This window comes from Pantherophis guttatus, chromosome 5, assembly GCF_059756535.1.
Source record: "Pantherophis guttatus breed Tessera chromosome 5, ASM5975653v1, whole genome shotgun sequence".
Lineage (NCBI taxonomy): Eukaryota > Metazoa > Chordata > Lepidosauria > Squamata > Colubridae > Pantherophis > Pantherophis guttatus.
In genome coordinates this window covers 24481868-24508806 of record NC_142067.1, presented here as the reverse complement: position 1 = coordinate 24508806, position 26939 = coordinate 24481868, and the positions used below count along the sequence as shown (strand labels likewise).

Sequence of the window (26939 nt, the reverse complement as noted above, 5' to 3'; positions counted from 1 at the left end):
ACAGAACTGGTAGTAACAAATTTTACATTTCACCACTGGATTGAACCCATGATCTTTTCATGAAAAGAGTGTACTCCAGAGCTACAGTTATTCTCCTCTTCCTTTCTATTGATAAGTTTACAGAGGAAAAAGAATTAGCTTGAAAATGCACCCCTGGGATTAAAATATACCACTATATCTCCTACTAAGAAAAGTGTGGGGCCATTAATTTCTACGAACAACAGAAATAAAAAAAAGGAAGGGCCAGGCGAGAGGTAGAAGTAATGAGTTCCACGGAAATGGCCAGATTTCAGCAGAAAAACATTAATGAAGGAGAATTGAGCAATGACAGACATATGTGTGGAAACGTGGTTGCATTGTGGAAGTAAAGAAAGTTAGTTATGCAAGAGACTGAAAAAAGTCCAACCCAACTAATCCTTTGAAATTTGCTCTACAGTTGAAGAGTTTATAAGACAATGTGCAGTCTCTGAGACAATAAGATCTCTATATTCACACACTTGTACTCTTCTGAGTGGGAGAAGACATTCTTTGGGTTTTATTTTAAGGTAGCTCAACAAACAATGCTTTAAATGGTTTCATTTAATACATGAACTCACTGACATTCATTTAATATATGGACTCACATTCCTTTCACTCTTGAATAAGAACTCAAAAAATTCTTTCTGACAGCTGAGTAGAAGTGCCATCCAAGTAAATACACTGGCAGTGGTGAAATGTAAAATTTGTTACTACCGGTTCTGTGGGCGTGGCTTGGTGGGGGGTAATGTGACTGGGTGGGCGTGGCAAACTCTTTTTTTTAACTTTTAAAAGCATTTTTTCTACAGTGTCTTCGGCCGAAGAGGTTGTAAAAAAAAATGCTTTTAAAAGGCTCTGACGATCCCAGCTAAGCCATGCGATCATCAGAGGCTTTTTAAAAAAACTTTTAAAAGCATTTTTTCAGCCGAAGAAAAAATGCTTTTAAAAGTAAAAAAAAAAACCTCTGATGATCGCGCGCCTCAGCTGGGCGTGGTGGGGCCCAGGGATTTTTGTTACCAGTTCTCTGAACCACCCGCCGCCATCGTTACCGGTTCAGGCAATCCGGTCCAAACCGGGAACATTGCATCCCTGTATACTGGTATAAACCTTGCCATCCTCTCTGGCAAACCCTATCCTGCATGGGCACCATGGTGGCAAATGCTGCTGTCCTTATGTCTTACCACAAACAAGGCATTAAGAACAGGGATTGGCAGAATCCCCTGATTTTGTTTCTCTGCCTTCTCATAAAACATTACTAGTAACATGCCCTGAACATATATTCATTAATGTAGCTAGGGCATAAAGTAAATTGCTTAGAGTGCAATTATCTGGCACTATTAACTTTAAAAGAAGGAGATTGAAGAGCAGCTTATATCAGCTATTTATTTATTTATTTATTTATTTATTTATTTATTTATTTATTTATTTATCACTTTTGTATGCTGCTGTAATCCAGTTGACACTCAGCAGCTTTCACCAAAAGAATGCTATTCCAAAATAACATTAAAGTTGTCTTCAAAATCAGCCTAAATCGTAGCTGATCGAAGTAGGGAAAGTTCTTTCATGGTATCAGTGGCAGAGACAGAAATAATTCTTTCCCACTTCTTCACCACGTAAACTTTCTCCTTACTTCTGCCACCCCTGGACAGCTACTATTGAGGCTGATCCAAGTAAAGATGAGAACTTGGTTTGAAAGATACTGTCCTCTTTGTCCAAAGCAAAAGATGTTGGCTAGAGACTGAAGAGAAGGGACAGGCCTGCACCAGCTAAAGTGAGCACTTGATATTAAGCTAGCTGCACTGCTAACAAAATGATCAATAAAATGCCTTAGACAATATCTACAGCAAAACGACTGTATGTTGCATTAAGATGAAACATGACTTTAACACTGACATAGATAAGGATGGCTTCATGCTGACTTATGGGCTTGAGATCAGACAAAAATATTGTTCTGAAAGATTGCTGTGATATGCTTGGGCTGTAGATAGAGGCAGAGGAACAAACAAAGACTGAAAGACAAAACTACTAGGATAGTTTCAAGTCAAAAAGAAGGAAGTTTTTTGCCCCAAATAACTCCCCCCCCCCAACAAAATTATTATGGAGTTAGGAACAGTTATTTCTTTAAAGCCCTGTTTCAGACCCAGATGTCCTCTACATGGGTTGGCTCTTGACTCTCTGAATGCCACAGTCACCATATGTCTGTATTGATCAGATCAGTTGTAATCCCATTGTGAAGGAGGCTGTTCAAATTAGCCACTGTCCGAGAGAGTAGTTAGGTGTGACTATCCTTAGACCTGATTCCCTTCAACTGGGAAAGATTGACTGTTCCTTCATGTCATTTTTTTTACATGTCCTCTCATAGTCAGCAAGTCTATAAATTACTCTTCCTGTGTTCATTCTCAGGAAATCTTATGCGTCCAGAATTCAAATTAACCATTTTAAAAGTATTTAACAGTATTATTTCTAGGCTAACAATCAAGTTATTACCTAAAATAGTCATCATGTTTATTGTGGTATCCTGACGTAAATTTTTATGTAGGTTTTCCTGGGTGATGCAGCTGTTGATGAGAAAGATGTCTGTGTGGAAGAATCAATTGCACAGCAATTGATTACGTTAGCATACGGAAATCCTTATTCTATAGAAAGACACGGCTCCCAAACATGACAAACCCTCTGTATTAAATCAATGATTCCTTTATTAGGAGCACCAGCAGCCTGGCAAAAAGTCTCTCTCACACAAACAGGCTAACAAATCTGTCCAGTAGGGAGATGAATAGTTGTCTGCCACACCTGTTCATCTCCACCACCTGCCTTTTATCCCCAGAGCTAGGGTGGGGCTTTGGATGGCTCTTCCGTCCCAAGGATCAGCTCATAGATTTCCACTGCTCTCCTCTCCTACCTTCTGCGCATCCGCATGTCAGATACTGGACCCAGCTGTTCCTCCTCTTCCTCATCAGCCACCTCCAGACCTGGGGGCTGTTGACTCTCCATCTGAGGGCTGATGGATGGCCTAGGCTCCACCTCTGTCTCTATCTCTGACAGCTCCATTCCCTCTTCCCCCTCGGAGCTCTCAGGTTGCCTTGATGCTGGCCCGGACTCCAACGCTACTTCCTCATCTGATTCGGCTGCTGGAGGGGCCGGCAGCCGACAGGACACAACAAAACCTAATTTGATCCAACAAACCTAATTTGATGCTGAATAGGATATAAATGGCAGCATCTCTATTTCTGATGTGCAGAGGTGATGGCTAAATGGCGCCATTCACACATGTAACATGTAAGAAGATTGTAACCCTCAAAACGTGACATGGGCAGCATATCATTTTATTAAATAAATGAACAAAGACATCATTGCATGTAAAATGACCCCCTCAACCCCCCAAAAAAAATCTTAATAAAGAAATTGAAAATGCTCAGTGAAAGAGTTATTAGTTGATTGTTCAAAGGTAAAGAGAAAAATTGGAAGAAAAAGGGAAGGTATGGGATAACATGGATACTCACACTTCAATGTCAAAAGTTCCAGGCATTTATTTTATTTTTCTTCTGTTTTAACCAATGCTTATGAAATTTCACTGGATGAAATGGCTACCTAATTCATGAATCCAAAATTCTGCTTAACAACAATACATCTTTGGAATTTTAAAATAATAAAGTGAAAGTTCAGGTGAAATAAGTAATCCGTCCTCAGCCCCTTGAATTGTTTCCCCACTGCAGACCATCTCCTGCAAATTTCAGAAAGAGTTATTGCCCATTGCTCATAATTGCTCATTAGCCAAGAGCATTCTGCCTTTTGGCATTCATCCAACTGTAGAATATACTGTATTTCCCAGCATTAAGTCTTTCTGAAACAATTCAAAACATCCAGTGTATTTTGGTGAGTCAGCTCTGCATCTGCTCATCCAAATATGCTTAAAACAGGGACTAAACTAAAAATGACTAATGCTGAGTTCAGTGAACACACATCATGCACGATAGGTAGACTGGATCTAACTGCTTGTGGTTGAATTATCCCTTTTGTTTTGCTTTTTAAAAATTTATTCTTCAAAATGAATTACTAAATGATTTCCTCACTGGAAACCTCCTGAAAATGAAGCAGAAGATATCAAATGCTCTATTACAAAGCAAATTTATCTATTGTTAGTTTTGTATTCTGTCTTTAATTCAGGAGTCGAAATTCTCTGTAGCTGACCTTCTCGTGCTTACATGAGGGGCCAGGTTGCTCTCCATCTTGTTATAATGGTCTTTCTGGGGCATAGAGGACACAACCTCTTGGTGGTTCTTTGACCTCATCAGCAGATGATTTTGGGATCTTCAATAAGCCATGTTCAGATATTTATTTATCACTATATATTACTAATAAATGCATTTTGAACAAGATAGATTTTATTCAGGAGATGTAAAAAACTAAGATAATTGGTTTCACAAAGTACTGTACTTTTTGGACTATGACGCACTTCCCCCCCCCCCCAAAAAAAGTGGGTGGAAATGTCTGTGCGTCTTATAGAGCGAATACGGTAATCCAGTGGGTGAACTGGCATTAAATCTTAGGCTTCTATAACTCCAACCAGTTAGTTTATGGATTATTGTACATTTTTCTAGTTATTGTATTGTTTGTTTATCCATATTCTTCAGAGTTCAATTTGATAAACATACATATTTATAATAAAAATTATATTTTCAAAATATTGTGAAGTCACAGTTGCCAGTTCTTTAGCTAGTGATGGCCTTCATACACATCTACGGTACCTTCCCAAGAACTTAGGATGTTGTAATATATTGACATAGTATATATGTGAGTCAGGGATGAAATCTACTTACCTTCCCTACCGTTTTGGAAGTACACGCGCCCTGCGCACACGCTCACTCAGCTCGTGCATCACATGTGTGTCATGGACACACTGCGCATGCGCAAACCCTTCCTGGTTAAAACCAGGAAATAATGATGACCGGGCGGGTGGGCGGAGCCTCGTGCTGACATTGCTACCGGTTCTCGGAACTATCTGCTGTCATCGCTACTGGTTCGGTTGAACTGGTCCGAACCGGTATTTCACCCCTGTTGTGGATAACCAAGGCCAGTTTATGCCATGATCTTTGAGTTTTGATTTTCAGGTATTGATACTTTGTGATCTTCTCCAATTTTTTGTCTTCTATTCTACTATTACTTGGTATTGTCACATCAATTATCCACACAGTCTTGCTTTCAATCACAGTTATATCTGTTATATGTGTTGTTAGCTATGACTTTATCAATCTGTATTCAGAAATCCCAAAATATTTTAACCTGCTCATGTTTGGCTTCTTTTTCAACTATATGTTCCTACCAATTTTTCATGACTGTTTCATGATAATTTTTCCTGATGTTCCAGTGAATTATTATGTTACTGTGCTATGCTATTGTTTATAATCAATTTGTGGAATCCTCTGACATGAGCTGAGAATAGGATCTATTGTTTCTTTTGCTTCTTTACACAATCCGCCCTTTGAATCATTTGATAATTTTTCAACATTGGCCTTGATTGCATTAGTTCAAATAGTTTGCTCTTGCACAGACAAAATCAAGGGTTTAGTTTCTTTTTTAAATGTTCCTGTTTTATGCCATTGCCAGATTTTATCTTTATCCACTTTCCCCTCAATGTTTTGTAGACATGGACCATGTGATTCTTTTGCGTGCCAGCATTCTGTTTGTATTTTTTATTACATTATTTTGATATTTACTTTTTGTTTCCTGTACATTTAGTAAGTTCCAATTTTTAACTTTTCATCAGTTCTTGGCTGGTTTTTTTAAAAAGATAATCAGCCAATCCATGCTTTTTTACTTTGACAGTTTGTTCAACAGAAGTAAACCTCTGCTTCCATTTCTGTGGACCATATATAATTTATCAAAATCACTACGAGGCTGTAATACATAGTGAATAGTTATCAGTTTTCTTGTTTTTCATTCCTAACTGTCCAGTTCAGCTTGGGTCCAGTTAATAATTCCAGCAATGTATTATATCACAGGTATAGTCTAGGAATTGATGTCTTGGATGGTGTTACACCAGTCAATTTTGTCTTTAGCAATTTTCTTATTTTGGATGTTCTCTTTAATAATCACATTTTTAAGTTGTCTATACTTAATGTTATCTAACTATAAAATGGCCAGATGCTTGCAAGCCTCATCATGATAGCTCTGGATCGGGGTGAAATCTACTTACCTTCCTTACCATTTCAGAAGTGCATGCACAGAAGGTAAAAAACACATTACTTCGTGGTTAAAACCCGGAAGTAATGACACTGGGGCGGGTGGGAAGAGCTTTGCTCCGCCATCGCTACCGGATCGCCGAACCACCCACCATGATCGCTACCGGATAGCCCAATCCGGTCCAAACAGGGAGCATTTCACCCCTGCTCTGGATAGTTGGTCTTTTGGCATTTTAATTTCGTTTCTATTCGGGATTTTATACTTCTTCCTTGTTACTCTAGAACATTTCCCTCAGTTGAATTCCATTGCTATAGCTGTGCTAAAAATTCTGTCAATGTGTTTGGCAATGACTGGATTTTGATTTTTGATTTTCCATAAAGCTTCAGATCTTCCATAGAAAGTAAATGTGAGATTTTATTAACATGCTTTGCTGTTTGACAGCCAAGGTTTGTATTTGTTACTTTCAAATCACTGAACGTAGGATCATGACAATGACAAATAATAAGAGAGATAATAAATCATCCTAGAAGATGTCTCTCCGAAGGTTGATAAACCCATATTTTTAATTTTCAACCACCAATTCTGTCTTCTACCACTCAGTATAGTTTTTCTAATATTTTTACTGATACCAGTGTTTCCAAACATTTGATGATCCAACTATATGGTGATGAATCAAACACCTTTTTATAACAATCCAGACCATATTCAAATTGGTTTTTCAGCAATTCTCCAGAACCATTTTATCACTCAAAAGTTGATCTTTGGTACCTGTGTTTTTCCTTTTTTTCTCTCTCTTTCTGTTCAACAGGGAGGATGCTATTTTCTTCTAACTAATTTTGTATGTTGTCTGCTATTATGCCTGTGAATAATTTAAACAAGCAAGTATTTAAACATACAAGCAAGTATATTATAGGGCCTGCATTTCTTGGTGTTATCAGTTTTGCTGGGTCTTTTTGAATCAGATACAGTTATTAGGTGATGTGTCCTTTATGCAATATTTCATTAAGATGTTTAGCTATAATTGGATGTAAGTAAGTCAGATATTTGAGCCAAAAGCCATGTGGTTGATCACTTCCAGGAGATGTCCTGTTTTTAACCCTTTTTTAGCTCAATTTTTAACCATTTCTGTTGTCATTAGTAAAGTTTTTCCATTTGATTTTTATTAAATTCATCTCCAGATTCTTTCTACTCATCCAGAATTTTCTTTTTTTTTCTCATGTCCCAAAGAGCTTTTCAAAACTGGATTGTTTCCTTTTTATTTGGTTTTCCGTTTTCAAAATTCCTATTGCCATTTATACCTCAGACCAGAATCACCTCTGGTCTGATTGAAACAGCTGATTTTGTTTAAATTGGATAATTTATGTCATAGCATTCCATTTCCTCAGCTGTTCTAATATTTGTTGCTTTACTTAAAACGACTTCATTTTTTTTTTCTTGTGGTAAGCCAATATTTTTATTAGGCTTGTCTTTATCCTTACCTCTTCCATTTTTGCTCTTTCCGGTTTCTTAAATTACTTGCGAACAAAGACCAACACAGCTAAAGAACTAGAAGTAAAGATGGTACCAATACTGATAAGCACCTTGGATGGCACAACAATGTAATTCAATGAATGTTTAGTTTTACAGAGTGCCAATCTGAGTGTGAGACTGCTTGTTAAAAGTAGATTAATCACAATTAATGGGGTTTATTACAAACTATAGTCAAGGTACTGTGGCCTTTATAGCACAGAAGCAGTAATAGTATGAAGATGGTTAGTCAATACATATGATACAGATGGACCCTTTCCCGCCAAACAGTTGCAAATAACTGAAAAGCTTAACTTTACATGTTCATAAATATATAGAGAGTCCTTGCTTACCAATTGCTCAGATTCCTTTTCTTTCCTTTCTGTTAGACCTATTGTTGCTTTTAGCCATCTGCACAGTATGCTGATGTGTGCAGCAAATGCATGCATTCCTATTCATAGTATACACACATGCAGAGACTATAAAACTGCTTGGAAACTATAAAAGACAATATTTATCTGCCTGGTGTAACACAATTCATTGAAGATAGGAAGTTGAGTAATCCCTAGAACATGCCATCGTATTGCATTCAGAAACATTAGGTCACTGATTCATTCAGGAAACAAAGGCATATAACAGCCACAATGAGCCTACAAAAGTTGTGGGTTTAATAAGGAAGATTCCTTCCTTGGAACACCGCCAGGATTGTTCTGTTTCACTCTCGGTTGTGTTAGAATTGGTTCAGATGACAAATAGGCATGAATAAATGCCTAGTTAACTCCCTGTAATAAATGTTAAAAGAGGCAACCTTGTGACCTTTCGTGGGTGTCTCTTATGTTATATTGCTCATGTGAACTTGGGGCTTTAATTATATTATGGACTTATTGTCTGCCTCCAATTAGTCTTAATGCAGCACAAATTATGAAGGAAACAAATGGAAAAGAAACAGACAACAATGTATAGTTGTCACTGGTTAGATTCTAGTTGTCCTTTCTGTATGAACCCTGTGGGTTTTGGAACATTGGAATCAATATTGTATGGCTTTTATTGAGTAATTCTGGCATTTCGCTGGTAGGTTTGTGAACAAGATTCCCCACCATAAAACTCCTACCTAATGCTCTGCTAATATAATATTATGATTACTAAAAGAAATCATTGAAGACACCTCTCAACCTGTGTAGATCTGAGATCACAGTGGATCTACTTCCCTGTGGATTCTGGACATCAAAGGCAGGAAAGTAGTGAACAATTTTTCAGGGAGTGGAGGATGTAATCAAAGATATTGGTGGAAATAGGATGGCTGTTTTTTTCCAGACCTTCGGTAGATTGTTTTTTAAGGGAAAGGGAAGAGAAAGCAAATGACCTCACAATGGTAACACTTGAAGAAAGGTGATAGAATCTTGGAATGCTGAGGATTGCAAATGAGATGCTGAGCTTTGTGGGTCACGAGGCAAGGAATATACCCCTGAAAGAAATAATTCATATTGATTGAAATGGAGACCGATGAGGAAAATTAATTCAGCTACAACTTGGAATGAGACTAGATATGGTTAAAAGAAGCTGTTGTAACTTTTCAAAAAAGATGACATCATTTTTATGCCTTTCATACCCTGAATGTCACTAATATTTATCTTCGTATTTAAGGCTCTATAGTTTTTCCCAAAATGACACTGGAATGTCCTTTTGAAAATTATCCATAATTTCAGGATGACTCATAAACATGCAAGATTTGCCTAAAAATACTTCTTACAACGAATATCACAGAAAGGATTTCCAAAAAATTTTATGATTATTTTTAATAGTAACTTGTGTCACATTTTACATTTCCTTTTATTGATTACTATATGCATTGAAAAATGTGTCCTGTGTATGTTTAAAAAACATTACTATAAACTCTTTTTAAAAGGCAAAATCCATATCTTACCTGGTAGGGTTTTTTTTCCTAGCAGGTTTTTAAAAAGTCTTAAGACTCTAATCTTTTTACAGGCGACAGTGATATTCAAAACTTATTACTTAGGAGTATTTTATGGATCAGAGCGTTCTTTATCTGAAATGCTATACCTGTAAAATACAATGTATATAATGTATTGTTTATCATAACTGAAGACATAGTTGTGTTTTTATGAGTGATTTAAGTTCTAATAACAGAGCCCTGTTACTGGATATTATATCAGTAGTCCTTGTAATCAATAAACTAGTTTATACTTTAAATCCATGGACAAATATCAAGGTGACACGCAGTAAACTTTCAGCCTGGAAAGCTTCCCTATCCACAGTTATAAATATTTCATTCTATTGTACTTGGCAAGCTGCAAGCAATTGGAGGTAGGATCTCATTAAGACAGCAAACTGTGGAGTAGGGAGAGGATAGTGTGAAGCTAAGGGTGATAACAGTGGCCTTGTCCAGAATAGGCCATGGGAGTTTTCTTATCTTACTTAGGCAGGAGGTGCTGGGAGCTTCCTGTGCGAAATTAGGAGCATATGCTGCTTTCCTCTTGTTGTTTGGCTTCCTCCTGCATATAAGACGGTTCCCAGCACAGTGATTATCTTTGCATCTTCAAACATGGCACAATTTACTTCCTTAAGAGTTTGATGTATCCTTAAGAGTCATGTCTTCCCCCCCCCTCCCGTCTCCCCCTCTGTCCTAGATTCCTTCTCAAGAGCTTGCTGGTTGATATCCTAGGCATATGTGCCTTTTAAAACTTAGCAATATATGCTCTGTAAGACCAAAGCATACAAAATGTGCCTCCTGAGGCTCGGATACTGTTTTGGGAAAGTACACATTTCTTTACAGAGCTGGTGTTCTTGAATGTAGGGTTATTAGATTTATAGCTTTGACTGCTTCTTCCGCTTTCCTCATTTCTGTGGAAATTGAAACTAAAATTAATGACTTCTGGTTTCCAAAGCTGAATGATACCTTCCCAAACACATACTAACTGGATCTGTAATCGTGGATATGTGATAGACATGTAGAGTAATAGGTAGATGAATTATGAAATATTTATGGCAAAAATGAGATTTTCATCATTGATTGAACCATAGTCTCTTGAATTGGGTATCTAATAAAGCTATAGTTTTATTTCCAAATTGCATAAGGGAAAATGTTAGTGTCTTCAGGATTACTCACTCCTGACTATATCTGCCTACTTAATAAGATCAGGAAGAAAGGGCTTCCTTCTTTTCAGAAACACTGTCAGTAACATCCATGAAGACTTTCCAATTCTGCCAGAAACAGCATTCTTCCAAAATCTGTTTAGACTTAACCATACTGGTTTTTAGGAAGGTTTTTAGGACTTTGGGAAGAGATATATTATGAGCTATAACATCTTTATTTGAAATTCCTTTCTTGTGAATGGAATGATATTGCCCCTTGGCTAATCAGAAAGATTATTTTCCGGTTATATAAAATGGGTTTTTCTTCCTTCCATCATTGTTGTCATCTCATTTGCCCAGCAGTCTATGTGAATTGTTCAAGACCATTAATGACTGGAGTGGCATATACAAGCTCCCTTGTATATGCCCCCTTTTGATCACTGATGGATAAATCTGAAAATTTGGGTGGGGGGGGGGCGGAATCAAGGCTTCTGAATATTTAGAATATTTAAATTAATTATAAGTCTTGGATACTTTCCAAATACTAGCTATCTCCATGAGCTAGGCTAGTCTCATTACAAACAGAATAGTTCATTTATGTTACATGGAAAATGAATCACTGGAGACATTGCTGAGTGGATTATATCCCACAGAGAATGCATTATTAAAACTACTAGGTGATTCACAGTGAATCTGGAATACGGTCAAGACTACAATGGATTTTGCATCTTTGTTGATGTTGGTCTTTTTTCATAGGACAATGTTTCACATTATGAAAAAATAGATTCCTATCGCTATTTTTCTATTGGGTAGACCAGGTTGCCCTGATAGACCAGTCTCACGGGTGGGGGGGGCGCAGCGGGAGGGAACGTTCCTATCGCTATTTATCTTATGGATAAATCCCAACCATTCATCAACATCACACAACTTTTAAAGAAAGTAACAAGATGAAATTTGAACAATTAACATGGATAAGCAACTAAGCCACGGATGTCAAACTCGATTTCATTGAGGGCCACCTCAGGATTGGGTTTCACCTTGGGGGTCTGGGGTGGGTGTGGCCAGGCTGGGTGTGGCCGGCTCAACATCACTCATATCGAGGGCACCTGTGGTGGCCTGAGCTCTCTGCCAGTGAAAATGGGCTCGCGAGCTCCATTATCAGCTGCGACAGCCTCCTGCAACCCTCTGCCAATGAAAATGGAGCTTGGGAGGGCTGCACACGGCCATCCCAAGCTCAGTTTTCACTGGCAGAGGCACCGTAGGTCAGCCACAGCGGCCCTGCAGGCCAGATCTAAGCACCTCGCAGACCGGATCCAGCCCCCGGGCTTTGAGTTTGACACCCCTGAACTAAGCTGTGAGCAAGAAAATTCTGGATTCATATTTTTTATTTGTTTATGTCCCGCCTTTATTATTTTTGCAAATAACTCAAGGAAGTGAATATATCCAATACATCTTCTTCCTTCTGTTTTTCCCACACCTTCCTCCCTGTGAGGTGAGTTGGGCTGAGAAAGACTGGCCCAGATTCACCCAACTGGCTTTCATGGCTAAGGCATGACTTGAATTCATGCTCTCTTGCTTACTAGCCTGGTGCCTTAATTGCCAGACCAACTGATAGCCTTATCAAACTTATCAACTTACAAGAAATTCAGCATGGAAAACCTAATTTAATTTTCCACAACCCTATGCTACTTAGGTTGGATCTTTCTCTCTCTCTCTGCTTGAAATTCTTCTCAATAGTTCCTTTTCTGCTTCTGATCTAATTTGCTGGAGCCTGATTATAGACATGAAGGAATTCAGCCCTTCCCTGGCCATGCACTGACCAACTTATTCAGACTTTCTGGAAGAGAAGCATATCTTGACTACAACATCTGAGCCAAATCATTATGCTTCTGGTTTTCTTGCTTTCCTCCTAAACTAGCTTCCATTTTAGCTCAATTGCTGAAGTAAATAAAACCTTGTTACTCTAAGTATATTTGCTGGCATGCCATACCTAGAACATGTGAAAGGCGATTTTGTTCATCGTTTTAGGCATGCAATGAAGTGCCAACATTGCTTCCCAGCAAAAGACCTACAATAATTTACATATCATACCGTAAAAGGAATCTGCAGTTACTGCTTAGATTTTAATAGGTAGCCATACAGCTGGGGTTAGACCAGCATTTCTAAACCTCAGTAATGTGTAGTCTTCAACTCCTAGAATTCTCCAGAAAGTTATTTTGCTTTTGCCTGTGTTGTTAACATCAAATTCTTCTGATACTTTTCTTCCATTTATGAAGGAATAAAGAAAGTATGGAAAACAAAATTTGACCCTTATGTAGTATCGAAATTCACAGAGTCCAGTTTGTAGAAAACATGTTGTCCTTTAGGGCGAGGAGAACAGTAAGAAGATTGAACAATGCTACACTTGTAGTGCTCTGTGCCATGGCAGTTTGTCAAGAAACTCTCACTGATGGCGCCATTCCATTCTAGCACTCAAAAGCTTTGGTAGCTTGTTGAGATTGTACAGGTAGTCATCGACTTACGACCACAATTGAGCCCAAAATTTTTATTGCTAACTGAGACATTTGTTAAGTGAGTTTTGCCCCATTTTACGACCTTTCTTGCCATGATTGTTAGGTGAATCACTGAAGTTGTTAAATTAGTAACTCGGTTGTTATGTGAATCTGGCTTCCCCATTGACTTTGCATGTCATAAAGTCACAAAAGTTGATCACATGACTCCAGGACACTGCAACCGTCATAAATATGAGTCAGTTGCCAAGCATCCGAATTCAATCATGTGACCACAGTGATGCTGCAACAGTTGTAAGTGAGAAAAATGGTCATACGTCACTTTTTTCAGGTCTGTTGTAACTTTGAATAGTCACTAAATGAATTGTAAGTCGAGGACCACCTGTAGTTGAAGTTTTGCATTATTACTATTAGTATACTTATTATATAAGATTCAGTATTGCACAAGTTTTTTTTTAAAAAAAGTCAGCTGCTTTAAACTGATGGAAAACTGACACCATAAGTAATATTTTTAAAAAACAGAGAAAGACAAACATAGAATTATTATCCTAGACAGGACAATAAATAAACAACCAACCAGACTGTTTGAAATCGTCTTCCTTACCACTCCTGAAAAAGAATCAATTCAAACAATGGCAAAGAAATGTGTTAGCAATCGACTACTGCAGGTGTAGAGTTATTTCTCTAAGGCTGTATAATAATTATCTAGTACATATTTGCCATAGGGCAGTGTTTCTCAGCCTTGAAAATTTAAAATATGTGGACTTCAGTTCTCAGAATTCAGAAGTCAGCTTGCTGGCTGTGGATTCTGGGAATTGAAGTTCACACGTCTTAAAGTTGATAGGGTTGAGAAAGTTGAGAAACCCTGCCATAGGGTGTTACACAGGGGTGGGTTCTACTTACCTTTACTACCGGCTTGCAGCGAAGTGAGTGCGCATGTACACTCTTCTGCACAACCGCAGAAGCTTCTACACATGCGCAGAAGCATTTTGATGATGTTGGGGTCGGTGGGTGGAGCCTCCCGCCGGTTTTACTACCGGTTCTATAGAACCGGTGCGAACCGAGGGCAACCCACCACTGGTGTTACAGATGAGGAACTGGTCTGATTGGCAAACCAATTGAGCATCACAGACATAGATTGATATACAGGGATTTAAGTATTTTAATAGTAAGGGCTCAAGGCTACTGCATGGAGTTACTGATTGGTGTTTTGGTTTGGGAGTAGGGTTGTTTTGCTTTATGTATGCCAATTTATTTCCTTTCATCAGGATCATCTTATTAGCAATATCTGCCTAGCAGGGCTTTCATTCTAAAATGTTAATTTTCCATGTGATAAAAACCTAAGGGAGATTCAGAAATAGTTTGCAAAGTTGATGCTCAAATAAATGAAAGGAGTAATAACAGTTCCAGATGTGCCTAATCTCCTGGCAATTTCAAATAACTTTTAGGATAGTGTTTGATGTATACTTCGAGATAGCAGACTAGCTTTCTTTAACCAGATTCATGATCCTACTTTATTATGGATAAGGAAAGCATAAAATTATTTTTTTAAAAAAAAAATAAAAGTGGACAATTCTCAGTATCTTGACCTAGTATTGAATCATCTCTAAGTCAAGATGCTAATCACCACCCACACATTTTTTTAATGCAACATCCTGCTTGTCTTGTTATGGGCAGAATTTATAATACAGTATATAAAAGCTGAATGGATACATAACTGTTTAGTGAACACATCTCCTCCTCCTCCTCCTCCTCCTCCTCCTCCTCCTCCTCCTCCTCCTCCTCCTCCTCCTCCTCCTCCTCCTCCTCCTCCTCCTCCTCCTTCTTCTTCCTAGTGTATTCCCACAAGTGCAGGGTCTCCTTTTTGGATCATTGAACCCCACTTTGCATGGTCAGCTGTGTCTCCAGGGCACAGGCCCATGGCTTGCATCTTTGTTGATAGTGTCTTGCCATCTCTGTTTTGGGTGCCCGTGAGGTCGCCGGCCATTGACTTCTAGTTGGTAGGCAGTCTTGGGAATTTAATTTAATTTAATTTAATTTCCAATTTATATACCGCCCTTCTCCCTGAGGACTCAGGGCGGTGTACAGCCAAGATAAAAAACATAGAATACAAATATTAAAACATTTAAACATTTAAAAATATATATAAATTTTGGCCCGAAAGTTAAGAATCACAGACTAATTAAAAGAATTTAAAAATTTTAAAAATTTCTTCTTAAGCCAACCCGGCTTGTTGAAAAAGATAGGTTTTCAGGGAACGACGGAAGGCATTGAGGTCCTGGATTCTTCTTATCTCCGGGGGAATGGTGGAACGGCAACGGTGCTCTCAGGACATGTCCATATCAGCAAAGCTGGTCTTCTCTCATCTTCTCTATAATTGATGCCAGACCAAAATATTGTCAAATGGTGTCATTTGTGATGTGGGCAAGAAGGGAGATGCCCGATATCCAATGGAGCATTCGCATTTCCGTGGCATGGGAATAGCTTTCAGTCCCTGTTGTTGTTGCCCAGCATTCAGTGCCATACAGTGCAACAGGGCGGATGGTTGTCTTGTAAATCTTATATTTGAGATGGGTTGGCATTCGTCTGTCGCATAGCAATAGCACTTAGACTTATATACCGCTTTATAGTGCTTTACAGCCCTCTCTAAGCGGTTTTTACAGAGTCAGCATATTGCTCCCAACAATCTGGGTCCTCATTTTACCCACCTTGGAAGGATGGAAGGCTGAGTCAACCCTGAGCCTGATGGGATTTGAACTGCCAAATTGCAGGCAACTGGTAGTCAGCAGAAGTGGCCTGCAGCACTGCACTCTAACCACTGCACCACCGAGGCTCTTAACATAACATACCAGTGAGTTCTCACCAATGCATCCAGGCTGCATTCACCCTTGCTCGCACCTCGCCATTGATGTCACCATTGCCTTGGAAATAGGATCCCAGATACTGAAAAATGTCCACCTTCTTTAGGTTTTCTCCATTGATTTGAAGCGTTCCAGGGGTGGTGACAGTCTCTAAGTACTCAGTTTTCTTGATGTTGAGGCAGAATTCGAAATGGTTGAGGCAATCATTCCATGTTTTGTTCAGTGGACACATATTGTATCTTTATATGAAATTCCAAGGTGTTTTTCATAAGTACATCAGGTTTTTTTAAAAAAAATTTTTAACATAACATGCTAAGGATGCTTTGTATGGAATATTCGCTTATTTATACTGTGTTTCCCGGAAAATAAGACCCTGTCTTATATTTTTTTTGAACCCTGAAATAAGCACTTGGCCTTATTGCCATGTGCTCAAAAGCCCGATTGGGCTTATTATCAGGGGATGTCTTATTTTGGGGGAAACAGGGTATATATTAAAATGCCTCTTCACTGACCATTCAAAGTTAGGAGAAGATACAATCTCATACTAAACAACACTGTGTTCATCCATAGTAAACTATACGCCATGTTGCAATTCATTTTCTGTGCTTTTATGAATATGGCATTCATATGGCATCATTTGAAATTTATCATTTTAAGTATGCAGTATTTTGTGACTCCATGCAGATTTTTAAAGCATTTATTACATTATTACTAAAGCTATAGTACTATCAGCTTTGAACTTTCAAGTTGTAATACTATAACATAGCACAATATTATTTTTAAAAAACACTTTCCAGTCATTTCAATTTTGACAATGATTTAGGAAGATATTTATTTATTATGAAAAGCAAGATTGTTGATCAATCTGTTACTGTGTGTCCCCCCATTTATCAATCTTTTTACTGATCTTGGAAACAGTTAAGAGCACTAAAACATCTGTGCAATGCTATTAACAGTTGCATGAAGTCAAATGGTATTGTGAGGTACATGTAGAAAAAAATATCACACAATCCAGTTGTACACATTATCACAATCAATACACACATTTTTCTTAACTGTATTTCTCTCTGATGTCTCCCAAATTTAATCTGGAAGGTTCAGAGATATTCTGGAATTAACCTGGTGGAAGCAAGGAGAAGGAGAGCAAAGAAAACTGTTTTTGTGTTTTCCTTAATATTTATATTTCCTATAATGCATAACAATGAATTGTTTTTTTTCAATGACACAAACCAGTGTTTTTCAAGCTTGGCAACTTTGTGTGCACTTCAAAACCCAGAATTCCCCAACCAGCATGAAAAATACTGACATAAAAACGTGAGAAAATTATGGGACGTTTTGATGTTTTCTGATCATGGATCACTGTCAATGAAAATAACATAAACATTTAATTTTAAATTCCACTTTGCTAAAGATAATTATTTACAAGGAAAAATAACAAGAGCTTATTTGCTTTAAGGAGAATGTTGATAAATATTAACAACCTAATCATGGAAAATAAAAAGTTTTACAAGAGCTTAAAACTCTGACACTCTATGAAGGACTAAATGTACAAATGTGGAATAGAAACAAGAATACCTTCCAAAAGGAATATGAAGCAATATGTATGATGTAATGAACATTTCTTCAAACTTATTTCCATAAGTGTCAAATTAGGTTTTAGAACATTATTTCCATCAAAGCTACACTTGAATGTTTTGATTAAGAGTTAATTATATAATAAAAGGACTTCAAGAATTTCAACTGATACATTATAACATTTGTGATTTCTGTGATACCTTAAAGATGCCTTCAAGAAAAAGAATGTTTCATTTAAATTTGTACATATTTTATAAACTACATGCAATAAATTATCACGCTATTAATTGGCTTTAAATTGATCAATTATGTGCCTTCAAGTATGAAATATTTCAGTAGCAAAGAACAAATTATATGTGGTGATTATATATATTTTCTATATTGACAAAAATTTCTGCAATGTGGGTGTAATGGGATACAATATAAAATAGATGTTTCAAAATTTACTTTTTATAAATGAAACTTAGTTCTTAACTTTCACATTGAAAGATTCCATCTGAAAAGTCAAAACCTTCCTAAACTTGAAGATTGAAACCTAGATTTTGAAGTTTAAAACAAAAATATTATAATGATGTCTGAGCAATAGTATTTGTACTAAGTGGATAAAAGTTACTTTTGTGTTAAATTTCAGTTGTGTTCAAATCAGCTAAAAATTTAGGAATTAGTTGATTACAAGCTATAATTTATATATTTTTAAATATCTGTATGTTTTCTACAGGGAATTTTGGCCTTTACCTCCACATGTTTTCATAAAATGTTTTGATTTTATTTGCTACCTATAATTAATGGAAAACCATGAGTTTACTTTGAAATAATTGTAACCGTAGTCAAGTTTCCATTGCAAGATAATAAGCGCAGGAAACTTACAATAGGAAACTTAGTAATGACAGCTTGATTTAAATTTGAAACAGAATTTATTGATGGGAATGCCTTACTATTTTTGGTGTTCTATTTTATAAAACTGTCACTTCATTCTTATTTATCCTGCCACAGGTATGACTTTTGCTCCAGTTCAGAAAATTCGCTAGATTTGACATCTGAAAGCACTACAGGAAACAGAATCCAAAGCATTACACAAAGAACAGCTTTAATAGAAGGGAAGAACAAGGTATGACACTTTGGAGGGGGAAATTAAATTTTGAGCCTCCTTTTTATGAGCTCCTGCTAAAGTTGAATGGTTGTTTATTAGACTATAATGGTGAAAACCACTGCCAAATTCTAATCTTATTATAATTACGATATAATTACTTTATGAAGTAAATCTGACTGATAATACTGCCATGTTACAATAGCATCCAGTTCAATACAGAACATGGATCACACCTGTTCAAAACCAGCCTGTCAGTATCTCTGTTTGCAGTGTGGTAACAATACATAACTGACGCGACATCCTTCCTCAGGTAAACAGGTATTTCTTAATTTATGGCTGCTTGCTTAGTTTGAAGTTACAACAGCCTGCCCCCCTCCCCCAAGGTACTTTTACAACCTGATTCCAAAGCTCTGACAGATTCCTCCCCCCCCGGTGGTTCCATTCCAGGCGCTATGCAACCAACCCTGCTTATAGCTGTTTGCAGCATCTTGTAATCACATGACCACAATTTACGAGGTTTTATGATAATCTGCTCTATAACCATCATGACTTCTGACTGTAACGGGCAGGCTCCATCACGGTTGTAAATTGAGGACTACATGTATGGCAATAAATCTACTCCAATCACAACTAAACTTTTGCTTGTATTAAGTGACTATTCACAATGAAGAATGGAGCTTTGGAGATGTTTAAATTCTCATTTTGATATACTCTTAAGAATAAGCCAGACAAAATGTTATGTCATAATAGCAATAGGAATAGCACTTAGACTTATATACTGCTTCACAGTGCTTTACAGCCCTCTCTAAGCGGTTTACAGAGTCAGCATATTGCCCCTAACAATCTGGGTCCTCATTTTACCAACCTCAGATGGATGGAAGTCTTGAGTCAACCTTGAATCATTTAGAATTGAACTCCTGGAGTAAGCAGTGAGTTAGCCTGCAGTACTGCATTCTAACTACTGCACCACCATGGCTCTTAAATAAAATAGAGCCTTGATAGTACAGTGGTCTACGCACCCTGTTATTAACACAGCTGCCTGCAATTTACTGCTGGTTCGAATCTCTCCAAGGCTCAAGGTTGACTCAGCCTTCCATCCTTTCTAAGGTAGGTGAAATGAGGACCCAGTTTGTGGGGGCAATAAGCTGACTTTGTATAAATATACAAAAGTATGAAGGCTATTGCTTAACGCATTGTAAGCAGCCCTGAGTCTCCGGAGAAGGGCGGCATATAAATCAAATTTAAAAAAAATGATCAAATATCCATTTACCACTGTAATCTTCTCAAAATATATATATATAAATTCCAAGCCACACCTGAAGCCAATGTATAATTTCCCTTGTTTACTGAATAAAGTATTAAGGAACATGATATTATTTTAATGGCCTTCACCCAATGTCTGGTTCTGGTAGCTAATGAAAATGTTTGCAAGACATTTAACAAAAGAGAAGGTCTGGAAAATGATGTAAACAAAATATGAAATCTTTGCCAGAGTGAAGCAAATATGAAATATATATATATATTTCATGATTTCAGACAGAGGTACACTAGGGATTAACAAGAAAGTAGATGAGAAATGTGTATGTATATGTGACTTCCTGGATGAATGGAAGCTGGAAAGGAGACAGACAGATATTTTGCCCTTGTAGAACTTGTACAGAGAACAATATAAATCAATACCAGTCCTTCCCTGTCCATTTTAAATGAGTTTATGCAAGCAACCAAGCAAGTTAATTATGAAAAAGTGATGCTCCTAATGATAGTGGTTTCCTAGATAACTAGGGACTGGATTTCAAGATTTAAGAGAGATATGTCTGATCTGGATAGATGCACTTCTCTTTAAAAATCACTTCCACAGCATGGAATCTTTTTTGATGGGCATTGATGCTGTACACCGATGACAAGAAAATGATAATGTGTTGCCCTCTCCTCTGGACAGAAGTCTGACATTGGCTGAAGCATAAGCATGAAGAGAAGCAACCTAGAACTAAGAACAATTAGAACAATAAATCAGTGGAACAACTTGCCTCCAGAAGTTGTGAATGCTCCAACACTGGAAGTTTTTAAGAAGAGATTGGCTAGCTGTTTGTCTGAAATGGTATAGGGTTTCTTGCCTAAGCAGTGAGATGGACTAGAACAGGGGTGTCAAACTCGCAGCTCGCAGGCTGGATACATCATGTGCTGGCCACGCCTACCCCCATTTTAGCAATGGGAGGGAAAGTCACAATATGTCACATGACGACAATGTGACGCCACAAGTTTAACACCCCTGGATTAGAAGACCTCTAAGGTCCCTTCCAACTCTGTTATCCTATAATCCTCAGTGCTGGATTACTGAAATGTGCTATTTGTGGGACAGATCTTGGAGATGGCTTGGAAATTACAAAGAACTGAAAATGCAGCAGTACTGAGATAGTGAATAGTGTTTCTGGGAAGTGCTAAATCACCACATATTGAATAGCTCCTTTAGTTACTAACTGCTTTCTGCACTCAGCTCAAGATATTCACTGTGATACAAAATCTTACCTGTCTTGACCTAGAATATTTGAAGGACTGCCTACACCCTTATTTCTTAAAAATGACTTGTCAGTAAATCACAGATCTCCTGACACTTGATAGTTAGCTTAATTTGTGGGCTAGAAAAAGATGAACAGAAAATAGGTCAACCCGACTAGAAACTTTACTGTAGACCAAAAAGAAAGCCATATGAAACAGTTGACTGCCGACTGTCAGTGAAAAGAAATACCGTAAATGGCTCAGCACTTCTGATCTTCAGAGAGTCATTGAAGATTTGGTTGTTTCACTAAGCCTCAGGCAGGAATATTTTGGCTATCCCTTTGGATAAGTAAGCATTATCACACACATAATTAACATGCATGTTCTGGATTTTAATTTTGGACTATTAGAGTTTAGACAGTGGATTTAACTCAAACTGTAGATATGGGAACTTGCCACTCCAATATCGGGTTGATTGGAATGACCTGGTAAAGAAATGAATATATAGAAACCCTTGTGGTATAAGATTAAGACTTTGTTTGCTCTAAAGCAAAGACTTTAAGACTTTTCTAAATTAAAGAGAAGGGCGGCATATAAATCAAATTTAAAAAAAATGATCAAATATCCATTTACCACTGTAATCTTCTCAAAATATATATATATAAATTCCAAGCCACACCTGAAGCCAATGTATAATTTCCCTTGTTTACTGAATAAAGTATTAAGGAACATGATATTATTTTAATGGCCTTCACCCAATGTCTGGTTCTGGTAGCTAATGAAAATGTTTGCAAGACATTTAACAAAAGAGAAGGTCTGGAAAATGATGTAAACAAAATATGAAATCTTTGCCAGAGTGAAGCAAATATGAAATATATATATATATTTCATGATTTCAGACAGAGGTACACTAGGGATTAACAAGAAAGTAGATGAGAAATGTGTATGTATATGTGACTTCCTGGATGAATGGAAGCTGGAAAGGAGACAGACAGATATTTTGCCCTTGTAGAACTTGTACAGAGAACAATATAAATCAATACCAGTCCTTCCCTGTCCATTTTAAATGAGTTTATGCAAGCAACCAAGCAAGTTAATTATGAAAAAGTGATGCTCCTAATGATAGTGGTTTCCTAGATAACTAGGGACTGGATTTCAAGATTTAAGAGAGATATGTCTGATCTGGATAGATGCACTTCTCTTTAAAAATCACTTCCACAGCATGGAATCTTTTTTGATGGGCATTGATGCTGTACACCGATGACAAGAAAATGATAATGTGTTGCCCTCTCCTCTGGACAGAAGTCTGACATTGGCTGAAGCATAAGCATGAAGAGAAGCAACCTAGAACTAAGAACAATTAGAACAATAAATCAGTGGAACAACTTGCCTCCAGAAGTTGTGAATGCTCCAACACTGGAAGTTTTTAAGAAGAGATTGGCTAGCTGTTTGTCTGAAATGGTATAGGGTTTCTTGCCTAAGCAGTGAGATGGACTAGAACAGGGGTGTCAAACTCGCAGCTCGCAGGCTGGATACATCATGTGCTGGCCACGCCTACCCCCATTTTAGCAATGGGAGGGAAAGTCACAATATGTCACATGACGACAATGTGACGCCACAAGTTTAACACCCCTGGATTAGAAGACCTCTAAGGTCCCTTCCAACTCTGTTATCCTATAATCCTCAGTGCTGGATTACTGAAATGTGCTATTTGTGGGACAGATCTTGGAGATGGCTTGGAAATTACAAAGAACTGAAAATGCAGCAGTACTGAGATAGTGAATAGTGTTTCTGGGAAGTGCTAAATCACCACATATTGAATAGCTCCTTTAGTTACTAACTGCTTTCTGCACTCAGCTCAAGATATTCACTGTGATACAAAATCTTACCTGTCTTGACCTAGAATATTTGAAGGACTGCCTACACCCTTATTTCTTAAAAATGACTTGTCAGTAAATCACAGATCTCCTGACACTTGATAGTTAGCTTAATTTGTGGGCTAGAAAAAGATGAACAGAAAATAGGTCAACCCGACTAGAAACTTTACTGTAGACCAAAAAGAAAGCCATATGAAACAGTTGACTGCCGACTGTCAGTGAAAAGAAATACCGTAAATGGCTCAGCACTTCTGATCTTCAGAGAGTCATTGAAGATTTGGTTGTTTCACTAAGCCTCAGGCAGGAATATTTTGGCTATCCCTTTGGATAAGTAAGCATTATCACACACATAATTAACATGCATGTTCTGGATTTTAATTTTGGACTATTAGAGTTTAGACAGTGGATTTAACTCAAACTGTAGATATGGGAACTTGCCACTCCAATATCGGGTTGATTGGAATGACCTGGTAAAGAAATGAATATATAGAAACCCTTGTGGTATAAGATTAAGACTTTGTTTGCTCTAAAGCAAAGACTTTAAGACTTTTCTAAATTAAAGGATACTGAGATTGCATTTGGTGACCTTGAAGTCAGGTGGTGTTTTATGTTTACATAATGGCCATGTCTGACCTGAAAACTGTTGTTCCTTTCCCCAGTCTTCACCCTCTGATTTCCAGTGTAAGCAAAAAAGTTTTTTATGGATTTGCACCAAAATTCTTAGTAATTCAACCGAATCTGAACAACCTGGGACAAATGGCTAGTGAGAATGGAGCCTTTTGTGTCCCTCTGAAACTGACCCTCTTATTGTTGGTTTCTATATGCATTTAAAACTTGACTTGTTTCTGAGGTCCTGAGGAAAGTGACCGATCCTGTCATTTTTGCTGTTGCACTGTTGTTTGGTGTTTTATTATTTTTAATATTTGCAAGCCTTAATTTTGTACATTGAATGTTTTATTGTAGTGTACTGTATAAGTTAATTTATAGCTACCGTTAAATCACTAAGACATTTTCGATTGCATCCAGTATGAGTTCAAATCATCATCTACATTATTTACACTCTACACTCTACATCTACACTCCCATCCTGTCAAAACTAGACTCCTCTTGCCACATTAATTGAGAACAAGAGAAAATTATTTGTCATGGGCTGAAATAAATAAGCCACTAGGAAAAAACTTGAGTTTAGCATATAACGCCGTAAGACAAACAGTTTTTATTTATTTTATTTATTCAATTTCTATAGCCACTCAACTCAATGATATGACTGTGGGCATCTTATAATTCTTAAATTATAGAACAATTAAAACCATTTAAAAACATTAAAATAATAAAAACATCCACAAAATATTTTTTTTGCTGAAAGGACAGGTTAAGGAAAGAGTCACAGAGAAAATACATCTATGTGGTTGCTGAGAACTGACAACAATTTGATGGCACATAATTAATGAAGAAAGTATTTTAATGTTTTTGTTTGAGCAGGGCTACTTTTCAATTTATATTTCTGCAATATTAGGACATGTTTTTTTTCTCATTATAATGGCAAAAGATGGGAGGATTTTGCCCTAATATTTTAGCATCTTGTAGATAGAACCTGATAGGATTTTCCATTATATTTTTATACTCTTCAACTGATTATAGTTGGCCAGGTTAATAATTTTATCAGTGCAATTTTATTCTACTATAGTTGCAGCTAAACATGAGAGAAACTTATTAAAATAGGAATGCTTAATTAAACGTTATTAACATGAGTGGTTCCATGGAAATATTTTAGTTTTCTTAATTTTGAGACTTTCTGAGATCCTTTAGCAGGGTTAAAAAAGTTAGAAAACCAGGGTTAGAAAAGTTTCCTTGTTCAAAGCTTATACAGTAATAGAGGCAAGGCTACCGGTAATTTAAAATTTTTCATGCAAGTTGCAGAAAATTACTTCTGTGATTCTTAGTCCCTGCCTGAAGGTTATTTATGTATGATATAAAATATATAAAATGTATCCCCTTCCTATCTCTGCTGATTAGATATCAGAGTTACAGGTTGACTTGCAAAGGCCATTTAAATCCTTGTGTGTTACAGCATCTGTTTTAATGTGAGTTATAGCAAGATACGTTATAAAAAGACATTAATCTTAGGAAGAAATATCTATGATATCTCATGTGCTTGATTTTTTCATTATAAAAATCTTCCTGCATTGGTATTACACTTGTGTAGGCAAGAATCAGTGTTATTTATATGCCATAAGAGACCTGTGTGTTTCTTGGATGGCTGTGAATGCTTTGTCTTCTTGGGTCAAAGAATACTATGCATATGAATACTATTCCAGTGAAATCTGTCTTTGTTTAATTATCAGCTTTTCTTTATAAAAACAAAGGTGTTGTTTAAAAAAAACAAGAGAGGAAAGAGAGTGGTTATATAGAGATCATCATTTATCTTTGGCAACTAAACACCAGTTGGAAAATATTGGTGACTAATGAAATATTTTTTAGGATGTATTATAAAATGTTGGCAGGCTGCTGTTGAGGATGGTAGGGGAGAAGGCTAAACCATCAGACAAAAGTGTGGTTTGTTTATGAATGTGATGTTTGGGTAAAACAATGACAGCTTCCATTGTTGGCTGTTTCCCTGTTATTAATCATAGCAAAGTTAAATTTTGCTTTGTAAGCAGACCTTCAGAACAAAAGTGAGATAACTCATTAAGGGAATATCTAGACTATCAGTATGAAGTGTATTTTGTGCATTTTAGTCTTTGAAAATTATCAAAATCATACAATGATTTTTTTCCCCCAAGAACTGTTTATCCTCAGTGGCTTCATTTTTCAGACATGTGTTTCTTCTCCAGAATCTTCTTTATCGCTGAACATTCACTAATTGTAAGCACTGGACATAATTTTCAACAATTAAATGGCCATCTGTGCTAAAAATAGATTCTATTTTTCTTATAAAATAATCTGAATGCCAAACTTCTTATTGTTATTTTTTTAACTTGCCCCATGCAAAATTATTATTAATTGCCTTGCAACTATATTTAGTATTTAATTTGTAAGTAAGAAAGGCAAGAATCTATCTTAGCTGTTTCTTCATTCTTCAAATTGGGAGCCAGATTTTCCTAGAAATTTCCTTGCCAATTTTTCTTTCTGCCTCAGGATCTTCATTGTACCACACCTCATTGGCTGCAGCATCTTAAGCATGAGATCAAACAAACATCCTAATTTTATATATTCAAAAGGAAATTACTATGACAATATAACAGTCTCTTGGGAAAATGGCTTTCCTCTTAATTGTCCAATGAGCTCCATAGGCTTTTTCTACAAATGAAATTTGCATTTGATTGAATCAATGCTGCAATTGAACTAGTGGCTGAAATTATTTATACCAGGGGTCTCCAACCTTGACAACTTTAAGCCTGGAGAACTTCAACTCCCAGAATTACCCAGCCAGCTTTGCTGGGGAATTCTGGGAGTTGAAGTCCTCCAGGCTTAAAGTTGCCAAGGTTGGAGACCCTTGATTTATACTGTTCTGGAGAGAGGAAAGAATCATGTTTTATGTCTCTTCTTATATATATATATATATTTGTTTACTTTTTAAAATCGTTGTGCACAATCTCTTTTCTTTTATCTTTATACAGTATTTGTAAGCTTTAATAAAATTATTTTTAAAAAATATAACAATCACATTAGAGATATTGTTTAGCTGGATCTGTGAAAAACAGTTCAAATGTATAAATATAAAATTATTGTTCCT

At 36.9% G+C, this 26939-nt stretch overlaps 1 protein-coding gene across 1 annotated transcript in view; it reads left to right on the top strand.

Annotated features, from left to right (window-relative positions):
• FLT1 (fms related receptor tyrosine kinase 1) overlaps positions 1–26939 on the top strand; it is a 123981-nt gene that overhangs the window by 44182 nt on the left and 52860 nt on the right. Inside the window, exon 11 of the mRNA XM_034410806.3 lies at positions 18734–18848. Within this exon, the coding sequence (XP_034266697.2) occupies positions 18734–18848 (115 nt within the window). The remainder of the gene's footprint in view (positions 1–18733; positions 18849–26939) is intronic.